This window comes from Drosophila mojavensis, unplaced genomic scaffold (assembly GCF_018153725.1).
Source record: "Drosophila mojavensis isolate 15081-1352.22 unplaced genomic scaffold, ASM1815372v1 contig_74, whole genome shotgun sequence".
Classification (NCBI taxonomy): domain Eukaryota; kingdom Metazoa; phylum Arthropoda; class Insecta; order Diptera; family Drosophilidae; genus Drosophila; species Drosophila mojavensis.
In genome coordinates, this window is record NW_025318899.1 from 22,306,875 (window position 1) to 22,332,380 (window position 25,506).

At 41.1% G+C, this 25,506-nt stretch overlaps 4 protein-coding genes across 5 annotated transcripts in view; 2 read left to right on the forward strand and 2 right to left on the reverse strand.

The window, feature by feature from the left end:
- LOC6583325 overlaps nt 1-25,506 on the forward strand; it is a 92,189-nt gene that overhangs the window by 54,456 nt on the left and 12,227 nt on the right. Inside the window, exon 1 of one of the 2 annotated variants that reach the window (XM_002008959.4) lies at nt 21,309-22,536. The exons of the other annotated variant lie outside the window; for it this stretch is intronic. Coding sequence (XP_002008995.2) covers nt 21,640-22,536 — 897 coding nt within the window. The 5' untranslated portion in view covers nt 21,309-21,639. Of the gene's footprint in view, nt 1-21,308; nt 22,537-25,506 lie in introns of those variants that run through there. 2 annotated transcript variants of the gene reach the window in all.
- Nucleotides 3,018-5,683, reverse strand: LOC6583320 (myosin-9). The gene is made up of 7 exons (XM_002008954.4): nt 5,465-5,683; nt 5,141-5,407; nt 4,641-5,083; nt 3,882-4,576; nt 3,570-3,822; nt 3,256-3,508; nt 3,018-3,166 (listed from the first exon to the last, which is right to left on the reverse strand). Exons 2-7 carry the CDS (start codon nt 5,208-5,210, stop codon nt 3,039-3,041), a joined length of 1,842 nt encoding a protein of 613 aa, XP_002008990.1. The 5' UTR covers nt 5,211-5,407; nt 5,465-5,683; the 3' UTR covers nt 3,018-3,038.
- On the reverse strand, nt 5,763-7,465 carry LOC6583321. The gene is made up of 3 exons (XM_002008955.4): nt 6,674-7,465; nt 6,176-6,619; nt 5,763-6,122 (listed from the first exon to the last, which is right to left on the reverse strand). The coding sequence occupies exons 1-3, from the start codon at nt 7,338-7,340 to the stop codon at nt 5,842-5,844; spliced, it is 1,392 nt and encodes a 463-aa protein (XP_002008991.2). The 5' UTR covers nt 7,341-7,465; the 3' UTR covers nt 5,763-5,841.
- Nucleotides 15,679-16,617, forward strand: LOC6583322 (mpv17-like protein 2). The gene has a single exon (XM_002008956.4). It carries the CDS (start codon nt 15,816-15,818, stop codon nt 16,467-16,469), a length of 654 nt encoding a protein of 217 aa, XP_002008992.1. The 5' UTR covers nt 15,679-15,815; the 3' UTR covers nt 16,470-16,617.

Below are 25,506 nucleotides of genomic sequence, written 5' to 3' on the forward strand. Positions count from 1 at the left end.
ACACACACACACACACACGTGGACACATGAATACATATACAAACGCATATTTTGCCAGAGCTCTGCGCTCTGCTGGTTGTAGTTTATACACTGTTAAAAAGTTGAACTTCGCGCTGGAGGAATTTAAATTTATTGTTTTGCGGTTTTATTGAACGACTCCGGCAGCACCTCAATCGCCGTCCGGCGATTCACGCCCGTGCACTTTATCACGATCCTGACAGTGGCTTGGCCAAAAATTAGTTGCCGTTCGGCAATCGATGGCCATTTGATTTACTGCCATGGCAAGATTGAACAGCCTAATTGCTATAAAATTGGGCGTGGTCGCTGTGCCAGCCACGTAAAGGTGAATTAAAGGTAGCCAAAGTGGCAGCTGCTTCTGGACTCGGATTACAAATCGAACAATCCCTTGCCAAACACTTAACCGTTCTAGATTTGGCCCTTAGCAGAGCAGTTGAATGTGTACCAACTCTGCTAGTATCGGATGACAATCGATTTAAGCAATTTTTGTGATATAAAAAAAGATATTTGAAACGCCAGACAATGACAGATGAGTCGTTCTACCTTGTACATACCTTCAGAAAATAATAATATCAATGAAATTTCACAGGAAAAATACCAAAAGTGAGAAACGCTTAAAATGAATTTCATTTTTTTAACATTGTCCAAGTAATGAATTGGTTCTTCACCTTTTCGCTTCTTACTGGGAAAATAAAGTAAGTTGGACTGATAGACTAAATGGGGATTTAATAATGAATCAAATAAGTTTGAATATAGTTCGTTTAGCTAGGAGTAAGTGTCTTCACAAAGGGTTATCTAATATATTATTTAAGCTCATTCAAATAAAAGCAGCTAGCTTTAAAAAAAAAAAAAAAAACATTAAACAACAGATAAAATTTCCACAAGACTTTTGCACCTACATATTTGGATAAATGAAACCAACTGACCTTACATATAATAGCAAATAAAATATTATTTTCATCTAATATCATAATTCTTTAAATTTGTTTCTTTAATCATTACTAATATAAATTTAGTAGAAGATCCTCATAAGCTAATTTCAGCTAAATGAATTCAGCTCATGAATAAATTTAAGCTCATATTAAATACTAAATGAATTTAATTTATATTCAACCTGAATGTTATTAATTTTTTTTATTAATATTAATATCAGTTCCGTAAAATCAGGTGAAATTTTAATGTTAATTATAATATAATTAATTAACTATAATTTCAAGGAATTCAATTTTATCAAACTCACCAAATAATTATCTTTTTCAAACTGTTAAAATTCCAGTCGAATATCTGAATCATATAGCTAAATCTAATACACAGAGAGTGTCTGCTGGTCAGGCACACCCTAGTCGCAGCAGTTTACCTTGTCCTTGAATTTCTAAGGACGCACACTTCAGGCTTAGCGTTGCCAGGGCCAATGGCGCCAGCCAACGGTTTAGCCAGCCTAACAATTCCTACAATTCTTAGCCGTGGCACTGCCTTCGCCCCGTGGCACACAGTGAGGCTTTTGTTTCTCTGTCTACCACCGGGCGGATTAGTTGGTTACCTTGGAATGAGTTGCTGTCCGTTTGCTGCGAAGTTTCATTTTGCTTTCCTCTGCCCACATTACGGTATCGGGCACTGGAGCCGTTCGTGTTGGTGGCTGTGTTGCCAAATAGCTGTTTGCCAGATGCTTATGCCTTCGTTGTTGACATTTAGTTGACGCTCACAACACAGCGTCAGTCCCCAGCCCCGCCCGCCCTCCGCAGCGGGTGCTGTGCACTTCCGGCAACAGGCCATGTAATAGATCATCAGGCGACTTTGTTTGCACTTCGCCACTGAGCCCCGGAGCTGTCTCTGCCATCGTGGCATCCTCCGACGTTCCATCGTGGCCTTCGTCAGACTGGCGTTGATTGCTCGTCCTCAGCTGCTGCGCTGAGCTTTATTATTGCAAGTTAGAACGGCAGTCGAACCCTCCCGCACCCCTCGGCCCCTCGGCAGCCCCTTCGCTCAACTTGCACTGGCTTAGACAATTTTTGAAAGGTTATTTCTCTCCAGCAGCAGCCGCGCTCCGTACTTTGTTGCGCTTTGCACTTCATTTGCTGTCCGTCCATTCCTCCTCATTGCTGCAATAAATATTGTTTACCCAGCTCCATCGTGCGCTGCAGCGCCTGGACAGCTATTTGTTATGTCATTCGGCTGCAGCCGCTGACATTCATCCAGCCCGAGTGACAGCATCCTGAAATATGGCCAAGACATGTTTCCATAAGTACTATATCGCTCTAAGGGGACACCAATTTGTTGCAGACACACATATCGCAGCGTGCCTCGGGTAATATTTTGAGTAAAGCATGAATCTCCCATTGCTTGGCTGCCAATGTGAGGTTTATAGTCTGGTTAACATATTATTGACTCATTCATGCACATATAATGTACGCAGATATCCTATATGTATTACCTGTAATTACCTGCTTAGCTCCGCTGTCCAATTAACTTTACATAAGTCCCATAATATCATTCAATGTTACCTGCTGAGCAGCTCGCTCAGACATCATTCCATGCCATTCCATCAGTACAGTCGTTGACGGATGTCTCCGCTCAGCCACCTGCGGCGCCAAATTTCCATTAAAACTTCCAAAAGTTATGAAACAAAAAATGTGGTCTTAAAAAATTGGTTTTCATTGACAATTTAAATACAAATTCCAAAGGTAAACAACAAACTTTAACGCTGGTTTTTCTATCACGGCAGCTGAAATACCCTGTAGATGATAAACAAGAAATAGGTGACCATATTCTATATATGACTAAATAGAATTTCAACTGCAGGAATATTTTGATTATTTGCTATGCAAGTTTTGATTGGAAGAAATCGCACGGAAAGTTTTAAAAGAAAAACTTTAAATACCCGATAGTAATAAAATCGAAAGGACAATTCTAAAGTTTTCCCAAAAGAGGCATAGAAAATCTCAAGGCCATCGGTTAAGAAAACGCAAATAATTCTTATTTGTAAATTGTTTATTATAATCCTCGCTTTGTATGAGCAAGGATTATTTGCGTCTGCCACCGGGCGGAGGTCGGAAAGGCTTCCGTCGGGACTTGGAGTCCACAATGAGCACAGACTGGCGCTTCAAGAAGTTGCGGGACGGCACCTCGTTGTCATCGTCGGTTGTGGCCACTGCGAGTGGAAGAGGCTGATTAATATTGACCCGATGGCATTGGCATTGGCTTGGCTCAGCTCGGCTCAGCTCAGCTCAGCTCACTTACCCACTGCCGGCGCCTGCTCAGGCGAGGAGGACGAAGTGCCTGCCGCTCGTTGCGAGCGCCCTGCGAATAAATTGTAGTAGCACATGGGCATGGGCGGCGGCTTCTCGCCCTCGGGCACGGATGGGGATTTGGGTGGCTCTGACGGATACACATCCTCCTCCTCGTCCTCTATGTCCAGATTGGGTATTTCGAGGGGTGGTATATCGTCCGGTTTGCTCAGCTCTTGGCAGCGTTTAATTTTCAGCTTAAGGATCTGATAAAGCTCAAATGATTACGATAGCTCAAGAGCTGCCGGAGTCAGATATGTTATTTACCTCTATTAGGTCCTCGTCCTGCGCCACATGTGCCAGAAAATTGGGCAGCTCAGCCACGGTGATGTGCAGCTTGCGCTCCTGCATGTCAATGTTGTTCTCGTCCACCTCCTGCACCTTGAATATCATCTCGCAGATGCGTTCCTTCAGGTATTTCAGCACACCCATGGACTTGTCGGCGGCATCTGTGTCCTTCTTGCGCTCCTCCTCCTTGGCAGCGATGTCATTTTTGATTTGTTCGATGACCTCCTGGTTGCTGTGTTTCAGAATCAGCCAATTATTCAAATGGACGCCTTTCGGGTCTGTTTAACTTACACTTCGCTCTCTTTGACGTCCGAAAACTTGGATGCCTCCAGCTCGCTGGCGAGCGCCTCACGTTCTGCCTCCAAATTGGCCTTTTCGGCTTCGGCTGCCTTTCGCAAATATGTGAGACGTGCAGCTGACTCCTTCTGGGCGCTGAAGCGCTCGAAGACCTCGAAGGGTGAGGTGGCACCCGATGCCTCCATTAGCTGCTTAAACAGGGACTCCATGTCGCTGGTGACGCTCTCCAGCTGTGAGACCGGCTCCTCCTCCCCGTTCTCTGTCTTGGCCGTGTGCTGGTCGCCCGAGCTGGACCCCACACTGTCCTGATGGACGAGTGTCTTTGTCTCTGCGAATAGCTTGCGTCCAATGCGCTCCAGCTCCAGCTTGCGCGCCTCCACCTGCTTGCGAAAGTCCAAGGCCTGCCGCTCGCGCGTCTTCTGCGAGAGATTGGCCTGCTGCTCCTGGCGCTGCAGCACGACCTTCGCCGCATCCCGCATTTCGATGGCTTCATTGTGCACCTGTTGCAGCCGTTCGATCTCCAGCTTCTGCTCGCTCAGTGACTGCTCCAGCTCGCGTAGGCTGCGCTCGAAGCGCTCCGCATCAGTCATGAGTGAAGCCTCAATCGCTCGATATTTTTTGCGTATGTGCTCAGCCTCCATCCACTGCACATTGGTGCGATGTATCTCATTCTCCAGCTGGCAAACAAGCTGAGAAGGCAGAAATCAAGGAATTGCTTAGGCTGGGAGTCGTCTATATGATAGTGGGACTCACCTTCCGATTGGCGTCCTCCTCAAGTGTCTCTGGTGGCTTCTCGCCCAAGTTTTGGCTTTGTGCCTCCTTGTTGGCCAACAGCTCCCGATATTTTTCCACCAACTTGCTGAAGTGCTGCTGGCGTGTCTTGAACCGATGGCGCAGCAGATCCATCTGCTTGCGACTCTCGGTTATCTTTAGGTCAGTCAAGAAAATGGCATCATCGGCATTTTTGGCTCCAATCGGATATGTAGCCTTGCCCACAATAATGGTGGGCGTGGCGCTCTGCTTCTTGCGCGGCTCAGAGGTGGACTCCTTAATAACCACCGATCGCTGCAGCGGATGTCGCAGACGACTTACCTTGACCGTCAACTCCTTAATGTCCTTCTTCAGAGTTGCAATCGTATCGCAGTTGATGCGATTCTGCTTCTGCCACTCGGCTGCATTGGCCGTCTTCTGGCCCTCTGAAATAACCCCTCAGATGAGAATTAGTTTCATTGGGTCAGCTTAAGTTGCCTCACCAGCCAGCAAAATGCGCTTCTTAATCTCACTAATTTGCCGATTTAAATCATTCAGTTTCTCCGATTCCATAGCGTCCACTGCGCTCTGCTTGTTTTTACATTTCACTCAATCCGGCTATTTTGTTTGATCAATACGCCAATCACATTTGTTGCATGGAGACCGACTGCAACTGTCCTGCAACCACCAATGTTAAAAAACAGCTGACGTCTAAATAATCTGCTGCGAATGTCATAGAGGGCGCTGTCAAAGTTTTTCGATAGCATTGCCTAGTGATAGTTCTGGATAGTCTTCACATTACTGTTTGCAATTAATACAGTGCTTACCAGCATATCCGACTGCATAATGCTCGCCCTCGGTGCAAACTCGGTTGAATTTATTGAGCAATGTATACATGCAGATTTTAAATGTTCCATCGGACGCACCACAGAATTTATAGATCCCCCTGTCTAGCAGCACAATATCAAACATATTTGAAAACTTTGCAAGTTTATTTCTAAGCCCCAATTTTAGCATAAAGCTAAAATTACTCAGAATTCTCCTTGAATCGTTCTCTTAATGCTTCCATTTTAATTCACTGTAAAATATAGCTCATAGGAACATGCAATAAAATGAAGGACTTGATTTCGAAATTATGTGGATAATTGAATAACGGTTTGATTACTAAACAATGAACAGAAAATACATATAAATATATCTATGACTATAAAGGTTTCCCTAAACAATTGGCCATAATTGTCACAAACTGAGAGGCTACGTCCGATTCTGTGAAACTACAGGCCAGAGGCTGGCGAATTCCTTGAGGACAATTTGCGAAATTGTCGTAGAGCCAGTGGCAGCTGTTGGTGCTCTTTGTCAAATAATTGACATTCCACTTGCCATCCACGGGCATGTGCACCAAGAGTTCCTCCGACTTCTTGTCCCAGAGTAGCAGATAACATTTGCCAGAATCTGGCATTCTCCAAACCTCAATCTGTCCCTCGCCTAAGCAATCGATTAATATTATGTATTTAATGCAATTTTTCAAATTGACTTACCTTTCTTCTTCCATTGCTTTTGCTTTTCAAAAGCGAAAAGCTTAGTTGGCTTGCGGAATATCTGCACACCTGTCTTTTTAATAACTGCTGGATCACATATCTCTAGAGCCTTGTCATTCAGGCTTTCATCAGAAGTTTCAATGGTTGATTCTTCCTTACATTTTTTCAATATACTCCCAGACTCTTCATTTTCAATTGATTCCAAATCAGCTGAAGATGCTTCCGCATGATTATCGTTGGAACATGTTAATTTATTTGAATATTTCACTTGCGAAGAGTCAATTTCGTTAGTCTTATCCATACGGAAGCCAAACAGCTCCAAGTTTTGACTTGGCTGGCAAAAATTCATCTTTTCATCGGAGGTACACATGGAAAATTCATGAAGCTTTTGCCAATTTAGAGGGTTCTTTTTCTTGGCAGCGAAATTGATGCTAGAAACGCGCTCTGGGAAAAATACATATATTAGTCGCAATGTTAGTCAGTGATATGAACTCTTACTAGATGGAGCTGTCGGCAGTTTTAGCTGCTTTTCTTCAAAAATATCTTTAATATCATCTGCAGTCAACAGTCTACACTTCATGGTGCCTTCGGATGGAGGTGTTAGCCTCATTCGATTCGCAGCGACAAAGAAGTTTTCCATACTCTGTGCAGGCAGCAATCGATTCCTGAAGATTTCGTTAAATAGCCCAGGCTTGGGTGGTAACACAGGTTGGGGCTCAACGTTATCGGCAGCGATAACTTTCTCTAGCTCAGCGTAGCCTGGATCCATATCTGCTATGAAGTATATGTCGTTGTCCTTCTGTTCGCCAGTTGCCAAGTTCGGAGTATCCATAGGCAGCTCAGTAGAATCGTGCAGCGAATCGGACTCGAACGACAACAATTTTGAATAATCCGTATTCTCTGGTAATATCTGTAGTTTGTAATTTGATGCAATCGTGCAGAGCCTATTGACAGGCAGGGACAAGTCCACCTCGAATTCCTCTCCAGCTGGACTGCATATCAGTTCCAGGCACTTTTCCAGGTCTCCGGCCAATTCCGAAGAGCTGACCGGCTTCAGATAAGGAATCGCCCCTAGACTCTTCAGCGGATCTTTAGTTTTGAAATCGAAGCTGTACGGACCTTGTGCACTTATGCATCGGGTTGAGTGCTTGCTACCTTCCAACATTCTGAAAAATATTTAACGCACTACAATTTGGAAAAATGATGGTAATTTATTTTATTGAATGATCGGCTACTCTGTATGTGCTTAACGGAATATAGTTTTATAAATTTATTTTACAATTTTAGGTGAGCATACTTGTTTTGCTTTCTATTAAATTTTTTATTATTATTCTGATATTACTTTATTTATTTCATGGTAAACTGCAGCGACTTTCTATTCTATTTCGCTATCTCATAAATATCTAATGTTCTCCGGTTTCGCAACTCATTGCGATTCACGAACCGGAAACTACGAGTATTTCCTCGAGCAATTCAGCCACGGTCTAATTACACTTTTCTCATTTCTCATCAGCGAGTATATACGTAATTATCAGTCAGAAAGGAGGCAAGTAAAAACGTGGTCTGACAACCAAACAACATTGACAACAAGTTGTCTTCGAGGTATTTCAAAAGTCTTTCGCCCACAACACAGCTACCCACGGGGTCGAATGAAAGCAAAGCATACAATTGAGAAAGTGTTTACCCTCCACTGACCAGAATAACCGTAGAGCTTTATTATACCCTGTAGCTAATCAAAGCGTACATAAACTGTGTGGTATATCTGTTTGCACATTTTCTATAAATATAAGGTAGACGATTATTGATTTCAAATTAATATTCTTACTTGAACAGTTGAACGATTGCAGATATGTTTTTGATATAATAGTTCTTGAGGCAAATCTACCTTATAAGTTGTTCAAGTATTTTTTTAAGTATAAAAGTAAATCATCAAATGACGCTAGCATCATATTTCTAGTCCTATTTTACACATTTAAAAATGTATTTTCCTTACCATACGTTATATATTAGTGATATATACATCTGCTTTATATTTATTTAGGCCATTTAATATATATCATTTAGGTTTAACTTTTTATTGATTACAAAAAATAAGATAAACAAATAAATGTAAATAGGAAAAAACATGGCTGACAGCTTTCGTTTGGTATTAGAGCATAGTTTAGCTGATCAATCCTGACTATTGAAAAAAATCGCCAGCAGCTAAGCAAAAAGAAACAGCAAGTGGGATGGTTAGGGCAAACAGCGCAATGTAAATCAAAAATATGCATAAAATGCGAAGAGTGCAAATAGAAAATGCGAACAACAAATAAGCAAATAGAAAAATGAGAAAAATGGAAAAAATAAAGAAAATATAAACACAAATGCAAGAGCAAAGAGAAACGAATTCGGACTTTAAAGCAAAAGCCATTTAAATGTTCGCCCCATTTAATTTGTATAGTATTTGTGTCACAATACGGCACTTCCGCTCCGCTTTGCCGATGCAGTTCAGCATGTGTGTGTGAGTGAGTGTGTGTGTGCCTCTAAAATTGACTTTCCCAGTTCGGCTTATACCTTTGTTCGATAGACCGCCCCCATGGCATACGCCCACCGTACAACCACAAGTTGGTCCTTTCAGATTTTAGCTGTCGACACTTGGTTTTTGTTCTTGTCTCTGACTTTTTCGTTCAGTTATATTTTGTTGACACTCTGCTGTTGCCGCATCCAATGGCAAAAGCAAAACATGTCAAAGTATGATTTGAAAAAATTCGAAATTGATTTATGTGTTTGTTTGGGAGTAAACGAAACGTATTTGCGATTAAGCTTACCAATTTAAAAATAATTCGAAGAAAAGTGATAAAATGTCTCCTGCTTTTCTATAACTTGACAGCCATCAAAAATTGGCCAGAGCAAATAAGTAACGAGCTTCTATGTCATGCCTAACTTTATACGACCTTGTAGACAAAGAGCATATTTATAATTTAGAACAGCAAAAGTCTTCATTTCTGTAGTAAAAAGAGCTTTATTATAAGAAAAACAACTTTTAACTAAACAACTTTCTGCTGAAAAGAAAATTATTTTGAAAGGAAATTTTCATACCCTGAACCCATTGAAAATGGGAAAATTTAGCAATAAAACACATATAGAAATCACAAAGAAAGATTTTTTAAAATAATAATACAGAATTATTAAAATTAATATTGTTATGTTTAACATTAAAATTATCATTAATAAATATAGCCTAGCCTAAAGCTTTGATTTAATTTATTTATTAAACTATTTCATTCCACTTGATTGAAAATTTTAATATTACTATATATACAATTTTTTTAATAAATTTTTTTATTATTATAATTATATTTAAGATTCAAATCTTATAGAATAAATTTGTTATATATTATTTACTAAATTAAATTAAATATATTTTAAATACGAAACTAAACAGCAAATTTGGATTAGCTGTAATCACATCGATTGTTAATTTTCTATATTTATTCCTAGCCCCATATTTAGGGAAAAAGATTCAGACATAGGAAAATGAATTGCTGTTAGCTTGAATCTGCAACCCAAAGCCCACAAATCAAACACGTTTTGAAATTAATTAAAATTAAGCCGCTAAACGATTATGAGACTCTGCACATGTGTCAAGTGGTAATGATAAGGATATTAATAAGGCACAAGCCTACAGATGGGCCGCCAAATTTACAAAGTCAAGCGAATGAAACATCTCTTACAAATTAATTACATTTTATAATTTAAGGATGAACGCCATAAGCGCCGCTTTATGTGATAGATATAATATGAAATATGTGTGCATGTTATCTCCCTCTCTCTCTCTCTCTCTCTCTTCCTCTCTCTCTCTCTTTGTGTATGTGTGCGTCCTTTGTGTGTGTGTGCGCGCGCGTCCTCTGTGCGTTATGTGAGCCATGTCGCTGCTGGCGCTCCTGTTGATTATGTTCAGGCTGTGTCGCGTCGACAGGTTCACTGACCTCTTGCTCTGACATTTGCTCATCATGCCCATGCACAGCACAGTCGACCATACTCTTTGACACACACAGACACACAGAGGCACACACTCCAGGCTGTTTTGCGTTTGTGTGTGTGAATGTATGTCCTGCAGGCAGCACCTGTAAGCCAGCCCAACCTTTGCTCCAGCCGACAGCCGGTGTAACATGTATAAAACGTTGCCGGGCGGACGCAGCGCAGCGCGAAATTATTCTAATTAGAGCCCTTCCCCCTCCCAACATCCTCCTCCATCACCTCGATCCTTCAACAGCTTTTGCAAAAGCTATCTGCGACTTGCCGTTCCTTTTATATGCACAAAATATTTTGCGTTTCTCTCATTTTTATGCAATACTGTGCATGAATAGGTTTTTGAATAGACCTAATCACGAAATAAGCCATTTAGAATGGCCTTAGAAAGGCTCAGGGGCCTCAACAGTGAATTGGTTAATCTTGTCAAGACTTAGTCGACTTCTTTAGTTTTATTTGATTAACATAAAAATGTTTCAGGAACTACATACAGCACAGCTGGAAATGAGATATTGCTGCTCTAATCAAATAAAACTTATATTTTATATTTTCCATTTATGCTTAATCAATATTCTGTTAGGAAGAGACAAATTAATGAGCACCAACACATAATATATTTATTAATAAATATTCATTTCCACAACACGTCTTATGAGATAGCATAACTCACAATTCGTGTACAGGGAAATGGGAAGTGCAGGTTGTGAAATATCGGTAAAGCAAGCTTGACAGGATAACGTGTTTTGGGCCGTGTGTCCTGGCATGTTTTCTCCTGCCCGAACACAGATATAGCACAAGCCTTATATGTATATTTATCAAAAACGTATTTTGAGCATATCATTGCCAACGCACACATATTTTGGCTTTAGCTTAATTCACTTTGGACCAACAACACGAAGCTGCTGCTGCTGCTGCTGCTGCTGCTGCTGCTGTTGCTGCTGCTGATGATGAAATGGCCAGATGGCGACGAGGATGACACTGCAGCCTATCAGAGTGCCAAAAGACAGGCAAATGTCAAGCCAGCGCCAGTACGATGCGCAGCACATATTTTTCGTCAGATTCAAATGCTGTGCTCCACATGCTCTGGATACAGTTGTGTTATACTCTGAGCTGTCATGTGTTAAATTAGGAGCACGACAGGCGCCAGAATCGGTCTGCTTTCAACATCAGCTGCCCCCATTCCCCCATTCGCAGCCGCCTGTGCACGTGTCGCATGATGTATGACATTTTTGCGCCTCATAAACAGCCACATTCACCGGCTGGTAATCAGGTGTTCACAATCCAGCGCACTCCACGTGTCGCTAGCCATTTGGCTGCTCCTGCTTCTGCTGCTGCTGCTCCTGCTACTGCTGCTTTGTTTATGTGCCCAGCATTGAGGGTCCAAAATACATATCTGCTCGCCCAGCTCTGGCTCCCCTGCACTGCAAAGTGCCTCAGGCAACATGTGGGACCGACCTCTGCCTGTGGTTTGTTTAGTTAGTTCAGTCAGCGTCGAACGGGCGGCACTGGGCTCTTTGTTTGCCTTAACGAAATTGGCACGAATGGCAATGGCGTTTGCCGTCATGTTGACAATTTGCTCTCCTGCTCATACTATAAACTGACTTATTTGCCTCAACAGTGCAATTTAAATGTAGCAAAAGTTGCTTGACCCCGCCGGCAGCAGTTAAACCAGGCCAACATTAACACGTGTTAATACAAAGCTTTTTTGAGGGAGAAAAAATTACGTTAACTAGGGTGAAAATTTCATGAAAGCTATTTTTGTTCTGTTAAAAAAAAGATGGAAAATATTTGCAAATGAATTATATATGAATTTCTTGGTTTTGCGAAAATTATGATTGAAATGCTTAAGCTCAGATTTTGTGAAAACGTAATCAGAATTTGACATTTACATTAACGTGAAATATGGAACTGTTAACGCTGCTCTAGTTGGTTGGTTCCAATTGGAAAACAGTCTAACTGAGTTTTGATACAGAGGAACTTTAAATTTTTCGAGCTCAGTTATGAGAAAATATTTTATAGGAATGATATTTTTTATTTTTCGATGTCATTGAAACGAATAACTGTAGTTAGTTATTCAGTAGGAATACATATAAAAATACAAGACTCTGATACTACACCTCTCTCACATGGCTGATTGTTAAAAGAATTTTAAATAATAAATTGCATGTTCTTCTCTTCTCTTCAGTATTCAGTATTTTAGTTTTTATTGGTTAAATGAAAACATAAATGGCAAATAAAAATATGAAAATGTATTCATAAAATGTTTGTATATGAATTCAAAAGAATAAAATTCTGTATTGTAATGTCTTTTGGAGTAGCAAAAATATTCTTTGAAATGCACAATAAAAATTAAATAAAAGAAAATACATGCATCTAATGGGTCAGTTGGGCTGCTCCATCGAATTACAACTGCAACATCTGACTGAAGTAAATTGTTAAATCGATTGCCAGTGACAGTGGTTTGGGTCTCTGTTGTTAGTTTGCATAGACTGTGTCATCGTTAGGCTGTGCCAGTGTCCAAAGTCTCATTAAAAAGACATCTCAATTTTATTTGCATAAATCGAAGTCAGTGCAAATGCGAAGGACAGAGCTCGGATAGACTGCCATCGCCCAGAATATCATGGCAAATGGATTGCATAGCAATTAGGAATTGATTTTTAAAATATTTAGCTGTATGTATGTCTCTATGCAAGGACACAACATAAATGACTCCACTGACAAACTCTTGGCAATGACTGTTGGGTCATTGTTGACTTCCCGGGGGGAAGGACGAACCGCAGCTGATTGAGCTAGTCCATAGCTCGGACTATGACATTTTTTACGCTTCGCTGCAAGCATATTCAACTTTTGCTTTCATTGAGTAGAATAAAAAATTCAATTAAATCGCACACACACGGACAACATTGAAAGCCAGCGCCAAAAATATATTTGGAGCGGAACGGTCCAAATAATAACAAAAGCCAGGAGATAGAGCAATGAGGGCGCCAAACCCAAGTGCTCAGCCATAAACTACCCTGTAGCCAGATACAATTTTATAAAAAACAGAGAGCAACATTTTGTCACTGCATATACTATAGAAAAGCCTATAAACTATGCTTTCTATATGCTATGATTTATAGGCAATAAATTGCGAAGATTTGGCAATATATCCTAATGGAACCGGATATCCTAGCGAAGCAGGATAAGCACAGGATCTGAGATTTAATCAAAATAAACAGGGAGGAGCATTCAGTCTACATTCCTATAACTTATGTCAAATAAAATCAGGAGATTTGGCAATTCATTCTAATGGAATAGTCACGTAATTCAAATAAGACGAATGCATTTATTTCTTTCTCAACATTAGTAAGATTCCATTAACAGGAATTGCTCTACTCCCACATTGCTATGCTATGCTATTAACAGAATTATGTTAATAGCATAACTCCAACAACAGCTCTCTTACTGGTTCACGGTTCTTAGCGATTCGCTGTCTTCGCTTTTACTGGTCTTCCTCAGCTTAATGCATATACAAAATATGCATATACAATTTATAATCTCAGTAGAAGTAAATATATGTATATAATCGTAACAATTAGAAATTCAAAGCACATACACCCAGTGGAACATATTTACCTAGATCTATTTTACTATAAATCATATAGTTCATGTAGGGTATATTTTATTCGTGTTTTATGAAATAATAACTGTACTGTGCTACGCTTTGTGGAAGCTGGCGAGTATCCAGTTTGTTGTCGCTGTAAACTACAAACTGAACAAAGAAACTTTAACTATTTAAATTCATTGTTTTCGAACAATGTAACATTGCAACACTTAGTTTAAGACACGTATGCAAATTTATAATAAACAGTCTATGCAGAGCAGCAACATGCTTCCGAATACTGGCTGGCTATACTATAGAGTATTCTCTAACTGCACATATATCATGAAATATACATGCATACATATTTAATTCATTTAAATTCATTCTCTGTATTTATTTATGATGTTTTTATTAATAATTGCAAAATTCAAATAGCGCTCTTAAACATCTTTGCCACACATAATTGTGAAATATTGGCAGAGAAGCGTGAAAACGTGTTTAATAATTAAAACGAGTGCATACGCATGGCACACCTCGCAAATTCGGCAAATAGCGCCAATAGTAATGGAGGAAAATAAATTTATTTGTCGCGTTGCCGGGCTATTGAAATAGATGGTCCTTCGATCATGGACTGGGGAGTCTGGGGGAAACTGAAGCTCATCTGCGCCACCAAATGCAAATAAAATGCAAAGCCGAATTTACGGCGCCTGCTTTTCAATTGGCGGGTACAAGTTTAGAGGGCGTAGTAGGGTCTGAGAACGGAACGGAAAGGAATGGAACGCAACGGAATGCCTGACAGGCGGGTCACGACTGTGTATGTGTGTGTGTGTGTGTGTGAGTGGGTACATTTTATGGCGGATTTTCGACGAAATATAAAAATAAAATTGGATTTTAGCGTAAAATGTTGAATGCCGTAAATATTTTTCAATTCAGTGGCTCGGTCCATGGCTCGTGCGGTCGAGCGTACGGGAGCATCCATATGCATGAACGATGATTTCCCCCGGGGCAAAGGGCTGCGGTTGCGGCGACTGTCAAAAGTATTGGGAATCGTGTGCAAATGATTTGCCGAAATCAACTCAACGACACGCAAAAACAACTTCCTCCCACTCCCCTCACTCAACTAAGGCCAACAACTGTGGGGCACCAAGTGGAAGAGGCGCAACATGTGCAAAATGCTGCATTATTCAAAAGCCCACCCATAAGGCTGTGTACCCTATAACGCCCCAGGCGAAACTAAGCCATCAGCAATAAAAAAAAACACACAAAACTGTATATACTCCTTTTCCATTGCCATTTTTGTCGCTCGACCGAGCTTTGTTGAATCCTGCTTAAAACTCATTTGCTTTGATGGCGTTGATTTTGATTTTGATTTCCTTGCGTATTTGTTTTTGGAATTGTTTTTCTTTTCTTAGCTAAATGCCGTTAAATCGTGTTTCCTTACCCTATTTCTTGTAACTTTTCACATGGCTTCGCAACAGAGTCTTTATTTAAAGTTGGCTTAAGGCAGAATAGAAATAAATAAAAATATTACTAAATAAATCTCTTTTTATATATTAAAAAATTTACATACACTATATATGGAACTTTTGCATTTTTATTGATTTATTTACTTCTTTCTATATTTCTTTATTTATCTTGTATTTATTTATTTATTTATATACATATTTATTTATTTTTTTATTATTTACATATTTATATATTTATTTATGTTAAAGTATTTTTAAGCCTGCGGCTTTTTTGTATTTTAAAATCTATAATCCGATGTTAGGTATACATATATTTTTACTTTTAATCAAAACCACTCCAATGCATTTTCATGCCTGCAGTGCACCACGCCGAAGATGATTTTTGACAAGCTGAGATACATACATATATTTATATCAATTGTTAATTTGCATTTGTAGTCTCTGTGTATTGAGACTCAAATGTCAGCATTACAATAGAAATATCAAAATGTCAGTATTGTTAAAAATATTTTTGTTAAATTTAGTTTGTTGATGTCGGCTGAAGGGGCTTTTGCCCATCTCCCTCGCCAACAGAAAACCAATGCGAATTCGGTATAGGAACGTGCAGAGGACACTCAGCCGCTGGCACAGTCATGCCTTCAGTAAGAAATACCTACTGTTCACGAACCTTGGGGTCTCGATCGGCTTAAGTATGCTGGGTGACACATTCGAGCAGTCATACGAGCGATACACTGGCCAGATCCAGGGCTGGGATCGGACGCGCACCTTGCGAATGGGCATCTCTGGCTTCACTGTGGGCATTGTTTGTCATTATTGGTACCAATATCTGGACTACTATTACCCCAAACGGAGTTTCAGTACGGTTGTCCGCAAAATTGTTTTAGATCAATGCATTTGTTCGCCATTCTACATCAGCATTTTCTTTCTAACCATGGGCTTATTGGAGGACAAAACCTGGGAGGAGGTGAAGGAGGAGATTCATGACAAGGCTTGGACTCTCTACAAAGCTGAGTGGACCGTGTGGCCGATCGCCCAGATGATTAACTTTTTTTTCGTAGCACCAAAATATCGAGTTTTGTATGACAATACCGTTAGCTTGGGCTATGACGTGTTCACTTCCAGAGTAAAGTACGCGAAAAAGCCAGAGCCGCCGAATAAAGTGTCCGGTGCCAGAGCATTGGATATTTACAACGTGTACAGCAATCAGAATAGCCCAAGACCAAATCCCACATAAAACAAAAGTATACTCGCACTTTCGTGCACATTGAATAGCAAACGCAAAAATGCAAAAAATCGCACACCAATTCGCAACAAGTCTTGCGATAGCCAAAATCGATACACAAATGTCAAAATATACAAATAAAAATAATTTAACAAAATAATAGAATGTAATTTCAAATATGTGTAGTCTATATACAATATTAATTCCTGCACTCTTCTGGCGTATCTACCAGGCAGCAGGAGGTCGTCCCATGTCTTCCAATCTTCCTATCCGTGTGTTGGACTTTATGGATTGTGCAATCTATAAGATGAAACAATAATAACATTTCCCTCTCAAAGCAATGTAGTATATAATAGTAATAGAATATACGTTGACCTCTACTATCAATTAACAACATTTAGAACACTCCATGGAAAGCAAGTTGAACAAAAAAAGTTCTATTCGCAAAAATAAGACTCCATATACATCCACGCCTATTGTAGGCGTAGTAAATTAATACATAAATTTAAAAAATTTTAAAACATTTATTTCAAATGCTTTGAGCAAAAATAGTCCAACTTTGCATGTGGGTCATTTTCTTTAATTCTTTTTTTTTTTTATTTCTTTTTTGAATAAAATATAAATATATAAAATTCATATTTGGAATCTAAAAGCCAAAAATAAATAAATTGAATCAGACAGTGTTAAAACAAACTCTGACCCATTTGAACCAGGTCCCTAACATAAATTAAAAATGTGTAAAAGTGCAAAACAAAATTCAGCTTGGCTTAGCAATCATTTTTAAATATTTATTCGTTATTATTGAATTAGTTGTTATTAAAGTGAAGAGCAATTTTCTTCTACTTATTTGTATTTATTATTTATTTTTGATCAATTTATGCTTTTCATGCCCCCATGAGAATTATTCAATATATTGTAGCTAGGCTCTCGAGCTATGCTGTTCCTTATTTCATTCTTGGATCGCTCAAAGCCTCAGTCTAGCCACATAATGCGAGAGGCTAAAGCGACTTTGGTGTCGCCAATGTGGAGCAGCCGTTTAAGCACATGGCGTGACGGTGTGACGGCTGTTAAAGAGCAGATAGGATGAATGCCATCGAACACTTGAGAGATAGCACTTGAGCCGTGTGCTCTTGACGAGGAATTGTGTCAAGCAGACAAAACAAAACCAAAAAAACAACAACAACAACGAACAACACAAAACAGAACACGACCAAATAAAATAGAAGCCAAAACATGACAGCCGCATACAAAATGTAAAAACATCAAGTGACGAAATTGATGTCAAGACGAGAAGAGCTGAGTGAGACGTGCGAGAGGTACATGGATAGACTCTGGGCATCCGCAGTGCAGGAGGTTTTCAGGGCTAGTGCGAGTTCACACCCGTACACACACACACACACACACGTCGCCTAATCCAATTTAAATCTCTTAACATGATTTGCCGCTTTCTTTTCATTTTGCTGGATTTTATGCCATTATCCTTTCTGGCTGTCCTGGCAGCCGAATTGCCAAGCAAAACACGAGGCGTCGCTGTCATCGCTAGCGCCATCGCCACTGCCATCGTCCGGCTGGCAAGTTGACTTCCTGTCCTGTGCTGCTTGTCTGCCTTTTATCTGCCTCAAGCAAGAAGGACGCGCGCAAGGGCATCCGTGGAGTATGCCCAAAAGGGTTCATTTATTTGGTTTAGTTGTCGCTCCGCTTGCCTTACCGACTCTATCTGTATTTTGTGATTTAATTTAAAAGCTCAGCAGGCGTGTGGACAGACACACAGACGGACGGACGGACGGACGTACGGACGGACGGGTAAAGTTTTTTGAGGCAAAGCTCAGCCGTGTTAGGTCCGGAACGTGTGTGCGGTTTAGGTCCTGCATGCGTCTGCCTGTTCTAACTGTTCTGTCTGTTTGTGTGAGTGTGGGTGTGTGGCTAATGTGTCTTAAATGAGAAAACGTGTTCGTGGTTCTCCTCACCTTTTAATGCATTTAAATCAGCCACAGCGTCATTAGGTTCAGCTGCTGCCAAAAGACAATGTCATATAGATAATTTAAGAGCCAATGAGCTGAACTAACCGCAAAATCTAAAGGGTCATCAAATACCCAAGGGGCTCACCACAATTGTGCTCAATTATACTTGATGTCTTTATAGTTTGCAAACAACAAAGTTATGGCGTTATTAGCTATACATATATTTATTGATTATCCATCTGAGTACAGACCAGAATATCTTGTAAGCTGTCAATTTGTAGGGGAATCCATCACAGTTTGCATTTGGCATTGTAATTGACACCTGCAGCTATCAAAGAGGAATTTCAACACTTTCTTTCTCACCTCCAGCTCTCAGCTATTGTTGCATTCGTAATTCAGCGATTCAGTGACAAAGCAAGTGAATGATTGAACTATTGAACTGTTTTTCTTTGGTTTTAGCTTTGCAGCTCGTCACAAAGGACACAAAGGACAGCTGCTTAGCTAATGGCTGGCCACGGACCGAGAGCACATTATTCGTGGAACTATTTATTAATTAGTCAGGATTAGAGGGTTTTTGAGTATCTGAACTATTTATCTTGTTGACATAGAAGGATAAATAATTTATCAAATGGACTGCTTAGTCTAGCTCCTAAGCAGCAGTGGGAAATGATTAAGTATCTATCCAGAATTGTTGCTCTTCTTGGAGTAGAAAATAGTTATATGAATACCGTTTACTTCTAGTTGGAAGAGCGTTTCTTAATTTATTATCTTTAATCGAATCTTTCTCATCGCCTACCTTCAATATTTACTCGGCTGCGTTGGCGTTCACCCAACTATATGATATTATGCCAGCGGCATTGTCTGATAGACCATGTCGAAAGCAAAATGTAATCGAGCATGTTTGTCGTTGTGGAATAATTTATTTTGGGCTGTCGTTCTTTTGACAGCTGAAATTTTTCAGTCAAACGCTTCCACTTGATGCCGTCCAGTTTGCAGCACTCAAATTATATACGCTGCCCGCTTTTCAACTGTTTGAGTGGCTAACCAGCCGTTAAATGATCCTACAGTAAAATGTTTCCAAAATGTATAATATCGTGCTGCATACTTTTGGGCAACACTGTAGTTGGCACTCCTAACTCGGGAGTCTTAAGTGGTCCAACTTGGCAAATGATTCAAAACTTTTAATTGAAAACATTTAGCCGGAAAATTGAATGTGCATTAAAGTGCGCATCAATGGAAGTCACCAATCACATTAAATTACTGCAAACAAGTCTCTCGCATTGCTCCAAAGTTCGTTTCGCACATTTAAGCAAAATACCTACCTTCAATATTGCGTTGCTGCCTCTGGGAGATGAAAAGCACTAAACCCGTCGGCAGTAATGCCAAAAACAGTAGCAACAACAACAGCAGCGGGGGCGAACAATCGAAATGAGAGCAACAAATTTTAACGAGCACCACAAAACCCCAACACGCCGATTTTTAAGCCGCTTTCCCGCACCCAGACAGCGTCTGCTTCGCGCTTTTGTAATTACAAAAAGTCGAGCTGGGCGATGGATGAGCCCAAAGCAGAACGGCAGAGCGAGCAGGTGCAGGAGGTGGAGGAGGCACGCATACCACGAACGAATCAACGGGCCGGTTAACCAGGATAATACTATGAAACAAATGTAAACGAGGCGCAGGAGAAGGCGCAGTAGGCAGCGGCCTACTGACGACGACGTTGGCGCTGCCAGCGGTAACAGTACTATAAAAAGTGAACAACAACGAAAAAACAAAGCGATTCAGCCTCAAATCTGCACAAGACATTTCCAACTGTGCTTTTTACGTTCTTCTCACAAATGAAGCGAACGCCGCGGCGCACCGCGAGCACAGCTTCTCCCACTTTACTGGAGACCCAAAAATGGTCCCGAATACACAGATAAAAACCTTTTGAAAAAAGAAAAAATAAATAAATAGATGTTGGCTGAAGTAGTTTGAAACAGTTGGTTGTTGGCTTGTCTAATAAAACTGATAACAATTATAGTTGTCGGTTAATGCTGTGGTTGGAACGAAGTTAAAACTATCTTTTCAATGGTAGTAGAAATATGAATAGATGAAAATAACTATACATGTGGAAAAAGCTTACTTATATGGAATATAGACATGAACAAAACTTATAGATGTAGTATATGGGATTTACTTATCGGTAACTCAAAAGTTTGATTCGAGCTTTATGCAGAGGCACATCAAATATTTAAGCCGTATATTTTTAGAAAAATAAGCAAAGCTCAACTATTTTACATGAAGTCCTTTCAATAAATATTTCAAGCACTAATTCGATGAATAAAAGCTCAAAAGCATGAAGCTGCGCACTTAATTAAAGCACCATTAGTGCAATTATTTTTGTCTCCCATTGACTTTTGCAATTAGAAGCCATTCAGCCGGCCATCGATTGGGTGGGCGCAGCTAGGCCAACAGTTGGTTTTGCAGCTGGCCGCAGCAAGTGCAGCTGCTACGGCCACTGGCTGTGGCATTCCCTTGATGCGAATTTCGCGACGCGGCAAATAAAATCTAGCATTCAGGTCTGGTAGCTTCAGCTCGAAGTATTTTGATTTCCCTCGCCGCGGCAAAAAAAAAAGGGAGGCAAAAAAAACCAACAGCGCCCCATAGCGGAACGGGAGTTTCGCTACCTACAATGTGCCCGCAGATCAGAACCAAAACAAAACGCCAAGTGACGAAGGCAAGGGCAACGGCGTCGGCGAGGGCTAGAGAGCGTGCGAGAGGGAGCGGGAGGGAGCGAAAGCGAGTGTGAGGGCGACAAGTGCTCAGTGTTCGCCTGGCATGCGCGGCGCATGCGCGATGGCTGCACAAAATGGCGACGGCGAATTCAAAATACTGAGAGCTGTCAAAGAGCTTGTGTTTTAGTTGCTGCAGGACTGTCGCGAGATAAAGTTGGGCCGAGCGCACGAGCGAAGACGCCATGTGAGCATCGTCTTGAAGGTACGCGCGCGAAATCATTTTGAATCTGCACCCCCGCATCTTGTGTAGAGACTGACTGCGTCGTCGTCGTCGTCGTCGTTGTCGGCGGCGTTGCTAGTGCATACATACATATGGACATGTGCGTGTTTCTGTCTGTGCTCCTCGTCTAGGTGAAAATTCAGTGAAAGTCGGAGAGGGTAGCAAAGTCAAGTGGAAGTCGCTTCACTCCAAATACATACCGGCTGCCACGCCCACAACAAGCAGCGATGGAGCACCTGCGACCACTCAGCTATGAGGAAATGTGCCAAATGGAGCTACTGCAGCCGTGCGGCAGCAACACACAGCCGGCAACGGCAGCGGCGCCAACAATGTTGCCCATAATGGTCATACCGACAGCGCTGCTGGCGCCCGGAGCGGGAGGAGCCGGTGCAACACAGCCGCAGGGCGGCGTCGAGCATTATTATCAGTTGCAGCCCACTCACATTATCGCCGCTGGCGTGGAGGGGGCGCCGTCAGGAGGGGGCAGCGCCGGAGCTGGCGGCGAATTGGCGCTCTTACAAGGCGGCAGCGAACAGTATCCACATGGCATCCAGCTGCAACAGCATCCACACTCGCATTCACAGCCTGTTAACATTCTCTGCACGGGCACACTGAGCCGCACACCGCCAACGTCGACTGCGGCGTCGGGCCTAGCTGCGGCGTCGGCGGCGACGCTGCCGCGCAGCTTTCAGCCGGCCGCCTTTGTGACGGATGTGGAGAGCGACTTTGAGGGCAGCGAGTGTGGCGCGGGCAACGGCACCACAACCTGCATGCCACACTTTCGCTTCGGCGGCTGCGGTCTACAGTCAGCGGCGTCCCACCAGCAGCAGCAGCAGCCACACCAGGATGCTGTTGTCGGCTGTGGTTCGCTCTCCTACATGATGGGAACTCTGGCAGCCGGCGGCGCAATGCACGCTGGCCGATTCGCGGGCACCCTGGGCCGTAACCGACGGCCCGAGGGACACACCAAGCGCGTCTCCTTCAAAGGAGACAATCTGCCGCCTTCGCCACCGCCGCCGCCCGCCGTCGAGCTGGACAACAACGGGCTACCCATGCCGCTGCCTGTGCCGGGCGGCGTAGGCGGCGGATCCTACATGCATTTCGACAACTACATGGATTACCAGGTGCGTCTCCCCACATCCCCGGCCCCTTTTATCTGCCACTGACAGCCGCCGAGCCGCGTCTCTAATTGGCATTCATGAGCCGTTTGTTTGGCCATTGCGTTGGGTGCGCATTTACGATTATTGACGCGCGTTTGATTCGTGCCACGATTGAAATCAGCGCGCCCACAATGTGCCAGCCCTTGAACGGAGACATATAAAACACTTTATATGTTTATGCGTCAATGCGAATTCGGGCACTTAAGATATCTCTCCCGCGATTTGTTTAAATGACATCTTTAAAAGCAAACATTGTAGGCGATGCTTCTTACCTCATTTTACTTTACGTGAGAAGATGCCAGCCAAGATGGACTAGCACAGATATTCTTATCATATATATATGTATACATTCCATCTGTGCGATTCGGCATAAAATTCTAGTTCTGAGTTCTATTTTCTACTCTTGGCAATCATTTGCGAGTGTGACTTTGTTTTACATTGACTTTGAAACAAAAATGCAGCTGGCGTTTTAGTTCAGCATTGAGCATTGAGCATTGAGCTTAAAATTATATTTACAAGAAATATATATCTATTTTCTATATTTTATTTTATATATTCATACATGATCTTTAATTAATTTATATATACTTTTATACATATTTATTTGACTTAATTATTTTATTGACTTGAAATGTTAAATTACAGAAAATTTTCCTGCGCTCAAATAACGCTCAAACTCAATTTCAAATGAAGTCTTTTACTTATTCGATTCCCAAAAACTGCTTGACATACAAAAAAAAATTTTTTTATATATTACTAAATTAGTATTTTGTATTTATTTAAATTTTTTTATATATTTATATTTATATTCTTATTTTAATTTTTAATTTTTTTTTTTTATTTTCTTAATTTGTTACTTCTGTAAAATTGAAAATCGCTAAAGAATATATTGCTCTCGAAATGCACTTAACCTGAATTTCCAAAAACTGCTTAGCCATAACAAATGCCATTTTGTATACTCATTTATACTTGCTATTTTCGTTTATATTATTTATTTACTATTACTACTACTTTAATATTTATTTTCTTTTCATTTAATTATTTCACTCTTGTAAAATTGCTGACAAATCTCTTGCACGCAAATTGCTCCAAAATTGCATTTCGAATGCGGACTTAGAGTTGCTCGATTCCCGAAAGCTCTTTTAACATGACAAATGCCCGCAAATCAGAAAACATTTGCGTAGACACATTGTGTACGGATCTGATAAACGATTATCTGCATGTAACTCAATTTGTTTGGCGTTTGCATCTTAAATTCTCGTAAGCATGCCATGTGTGCCATCCTGCACAAAGCTGCTGCTTTGCTTCGATTCAGCACCAGCAACAACAACAACAACAACAACAACAGCAGCAGCAGCAGCAACAGCAGCAGTGGACATCCAACTGAATGAAGAGAAAATCTGTAAAGTATACAAATGAATCGCTTTGGCAAGGCGACGGCAAATTGTCCTCGCTGGCCATTATTCACGCCGCGACGTTGGCTGTCATCTATGACCATTCGGGCCATTTGTTCACATTTGCATAATAAATTAAATGTTGCAAGTGTCGTTCAGTCGCAAGTCGCAAGTAGCAAGTAGCAAGTAGCAAGTCGCCAGTCCAGTCCAGTCCCTGCTCTGCTTTGCTCTGCTCTGCAGTTCGACAACATTTATCCGCTTTCCTTTCGCCTTGCACTTGCAGCACTTCCAGCGCTTGTCTGACTGCCGGAACCTGCGTTTTATGCGTTCTGCCAAACCCATAAATATAGTCATTATTACCACGCTTGCAGCTTTTCCGTTCTGTCGACCTGTCCTGCCTGGCCTGCCTGTTCGTTCCGCACTGTTCCGTTCCGCAATTCAGGGAGCTTTTCTTTTCGCTGCTCGGTGCTTTTTACCGCTTCAATGATTTTCATCAAAAGTTTTCCTCCGTGGCTCATTTTTCGCAATTGCCATAGTTTCTTGCTTGGGGAAAATATCATATATTTATGTGCGTATTTGTGTATGTATTTACAGTTGATGTAATAAAAAAATATATACTGTTTATATACAAACACATAAATAGGAATTTATATCTGTACATGTTTGTAAATAAATTTATCAATTTTTACGGTTTTTTTTTTTAAGAATTATTACTTATAAAAAGAATAAGTCGAATTTTATATTTAGTAGCCTTCGTAGTCTTTTTTCACATATCGCAAATTATCATTCAAAGGTTTAGAGCCTAGCTATAGTTTAGATATATTATTATTTAAAAAAGTTTATATAAGACGTATATTCTCAGAAAACTCAAGAATAATTATATTGTGTTTGGCGATATATGAGACATACCCACTTTCGAGAGCTTGAATCCGCTTTTAAGCATGCTTGGATATTCAGTTTTACAATGTGGCAAAGGAAACTCGTTTGCTACTTTATTTCGAAATGGGAAAGAGTGCAAAAGCCAACTGTGAAAGCAAAGCCCACCCACTTCAGTTCGGGCTGGCTGACTGAATGCCAGGCGTAATCCTGATTGACTACATTTCTCAGTTTTCTGAATTGTGCATGGCTTGGGATGCGGTCCATTTAAGTGTTTACACTGCAAATTCGCTGTGCTGCCCAACAATTTGAAGTGGCAAGCTTCAATCTGCAGCGTTCGATTTGCCAAGCGGCTGCCTTAGATCCAATTCAATTTACTTTCGGTTATGCACATTTACTGGGCAAATGGAATTCTCGAATTGAGTTTGAGTTCTCCCGACCGCTCCGTGATTGATGGCTGCGTGCGTGGGTGTGTGTGCCAGCAGAACAAAGCTGTCGAGATTGACTAGCATATTCTAGTTTTACTTCTCCCCATCAATGTTCAAGTCAGTTCACGCTAAGCCATGCTTTGTTCGAAGCGAAGCGAACGCTGTTGCCAATTCCACTTACAATGGGGTCCAACATGATGGAGTACTATATAATCATGGGCCATTATCAGCGGCAG

What these genes read in the sequence shown, in the direction of transcription:
- LOC6583320 (XM_002008954.4), bottom strand. Translation starts at nt 5,210, where the DNA reads ATGGAATCGGAGAAACTGAATGATTTAAATCGGCAAATTAGTGAGATT. An exon ending in AGGAGGACGCCAATCGGAAG is followed by an intron (nt 4,577 to 4,640) that starts GTGAGTCCCACT and finishes CTGCCTTCTCAG; the next exon opens with CTTGTTTGCCAGCTGGAGAA. An exon ending in AGGACGAGGACCTAATAGAG is followed by an intron (nt 3,509 to 3,569) that starts GTAAATAACATA and finishes GAGCTTTATCAG; the next exon opens with ATCCTTAAGCTGAAAATTAA.
- LOC6583321 (XM_002008955.4), bottom strand. Translation starts at nt 7,340, where the DNA reads ATGTTGGAAGGTAGCAAGCACTCAACCCGATGCATAAGTGCACAAGGT. An exon ending in ACTGCCGACAGCTCCATCTA is followed by an intron (nt 6,620 to 6,673) that starts GTAAGAGTTCAT and finishes TATTTTTCCCAG; the next exon opens with AGCGCGTTTCTAGCATCAAT. An exon ending in AAAGCAATGGAAGAAGAAAG is followed by an intron (nt 6,123 to 6,175) that starts GTAAGTCAATTT and finishes TCGATTGCTTAG; the next exon opens with GCGAGGGACAGATTGAGGTT.
- LOC6583322 (XM_002008956.4), top strand. Translation starts at nt 15,816, where the DNA reads ATGCGAATTCGGTATAGGAACGTGCAGAGGACACTCAGCCGCTGGCAC.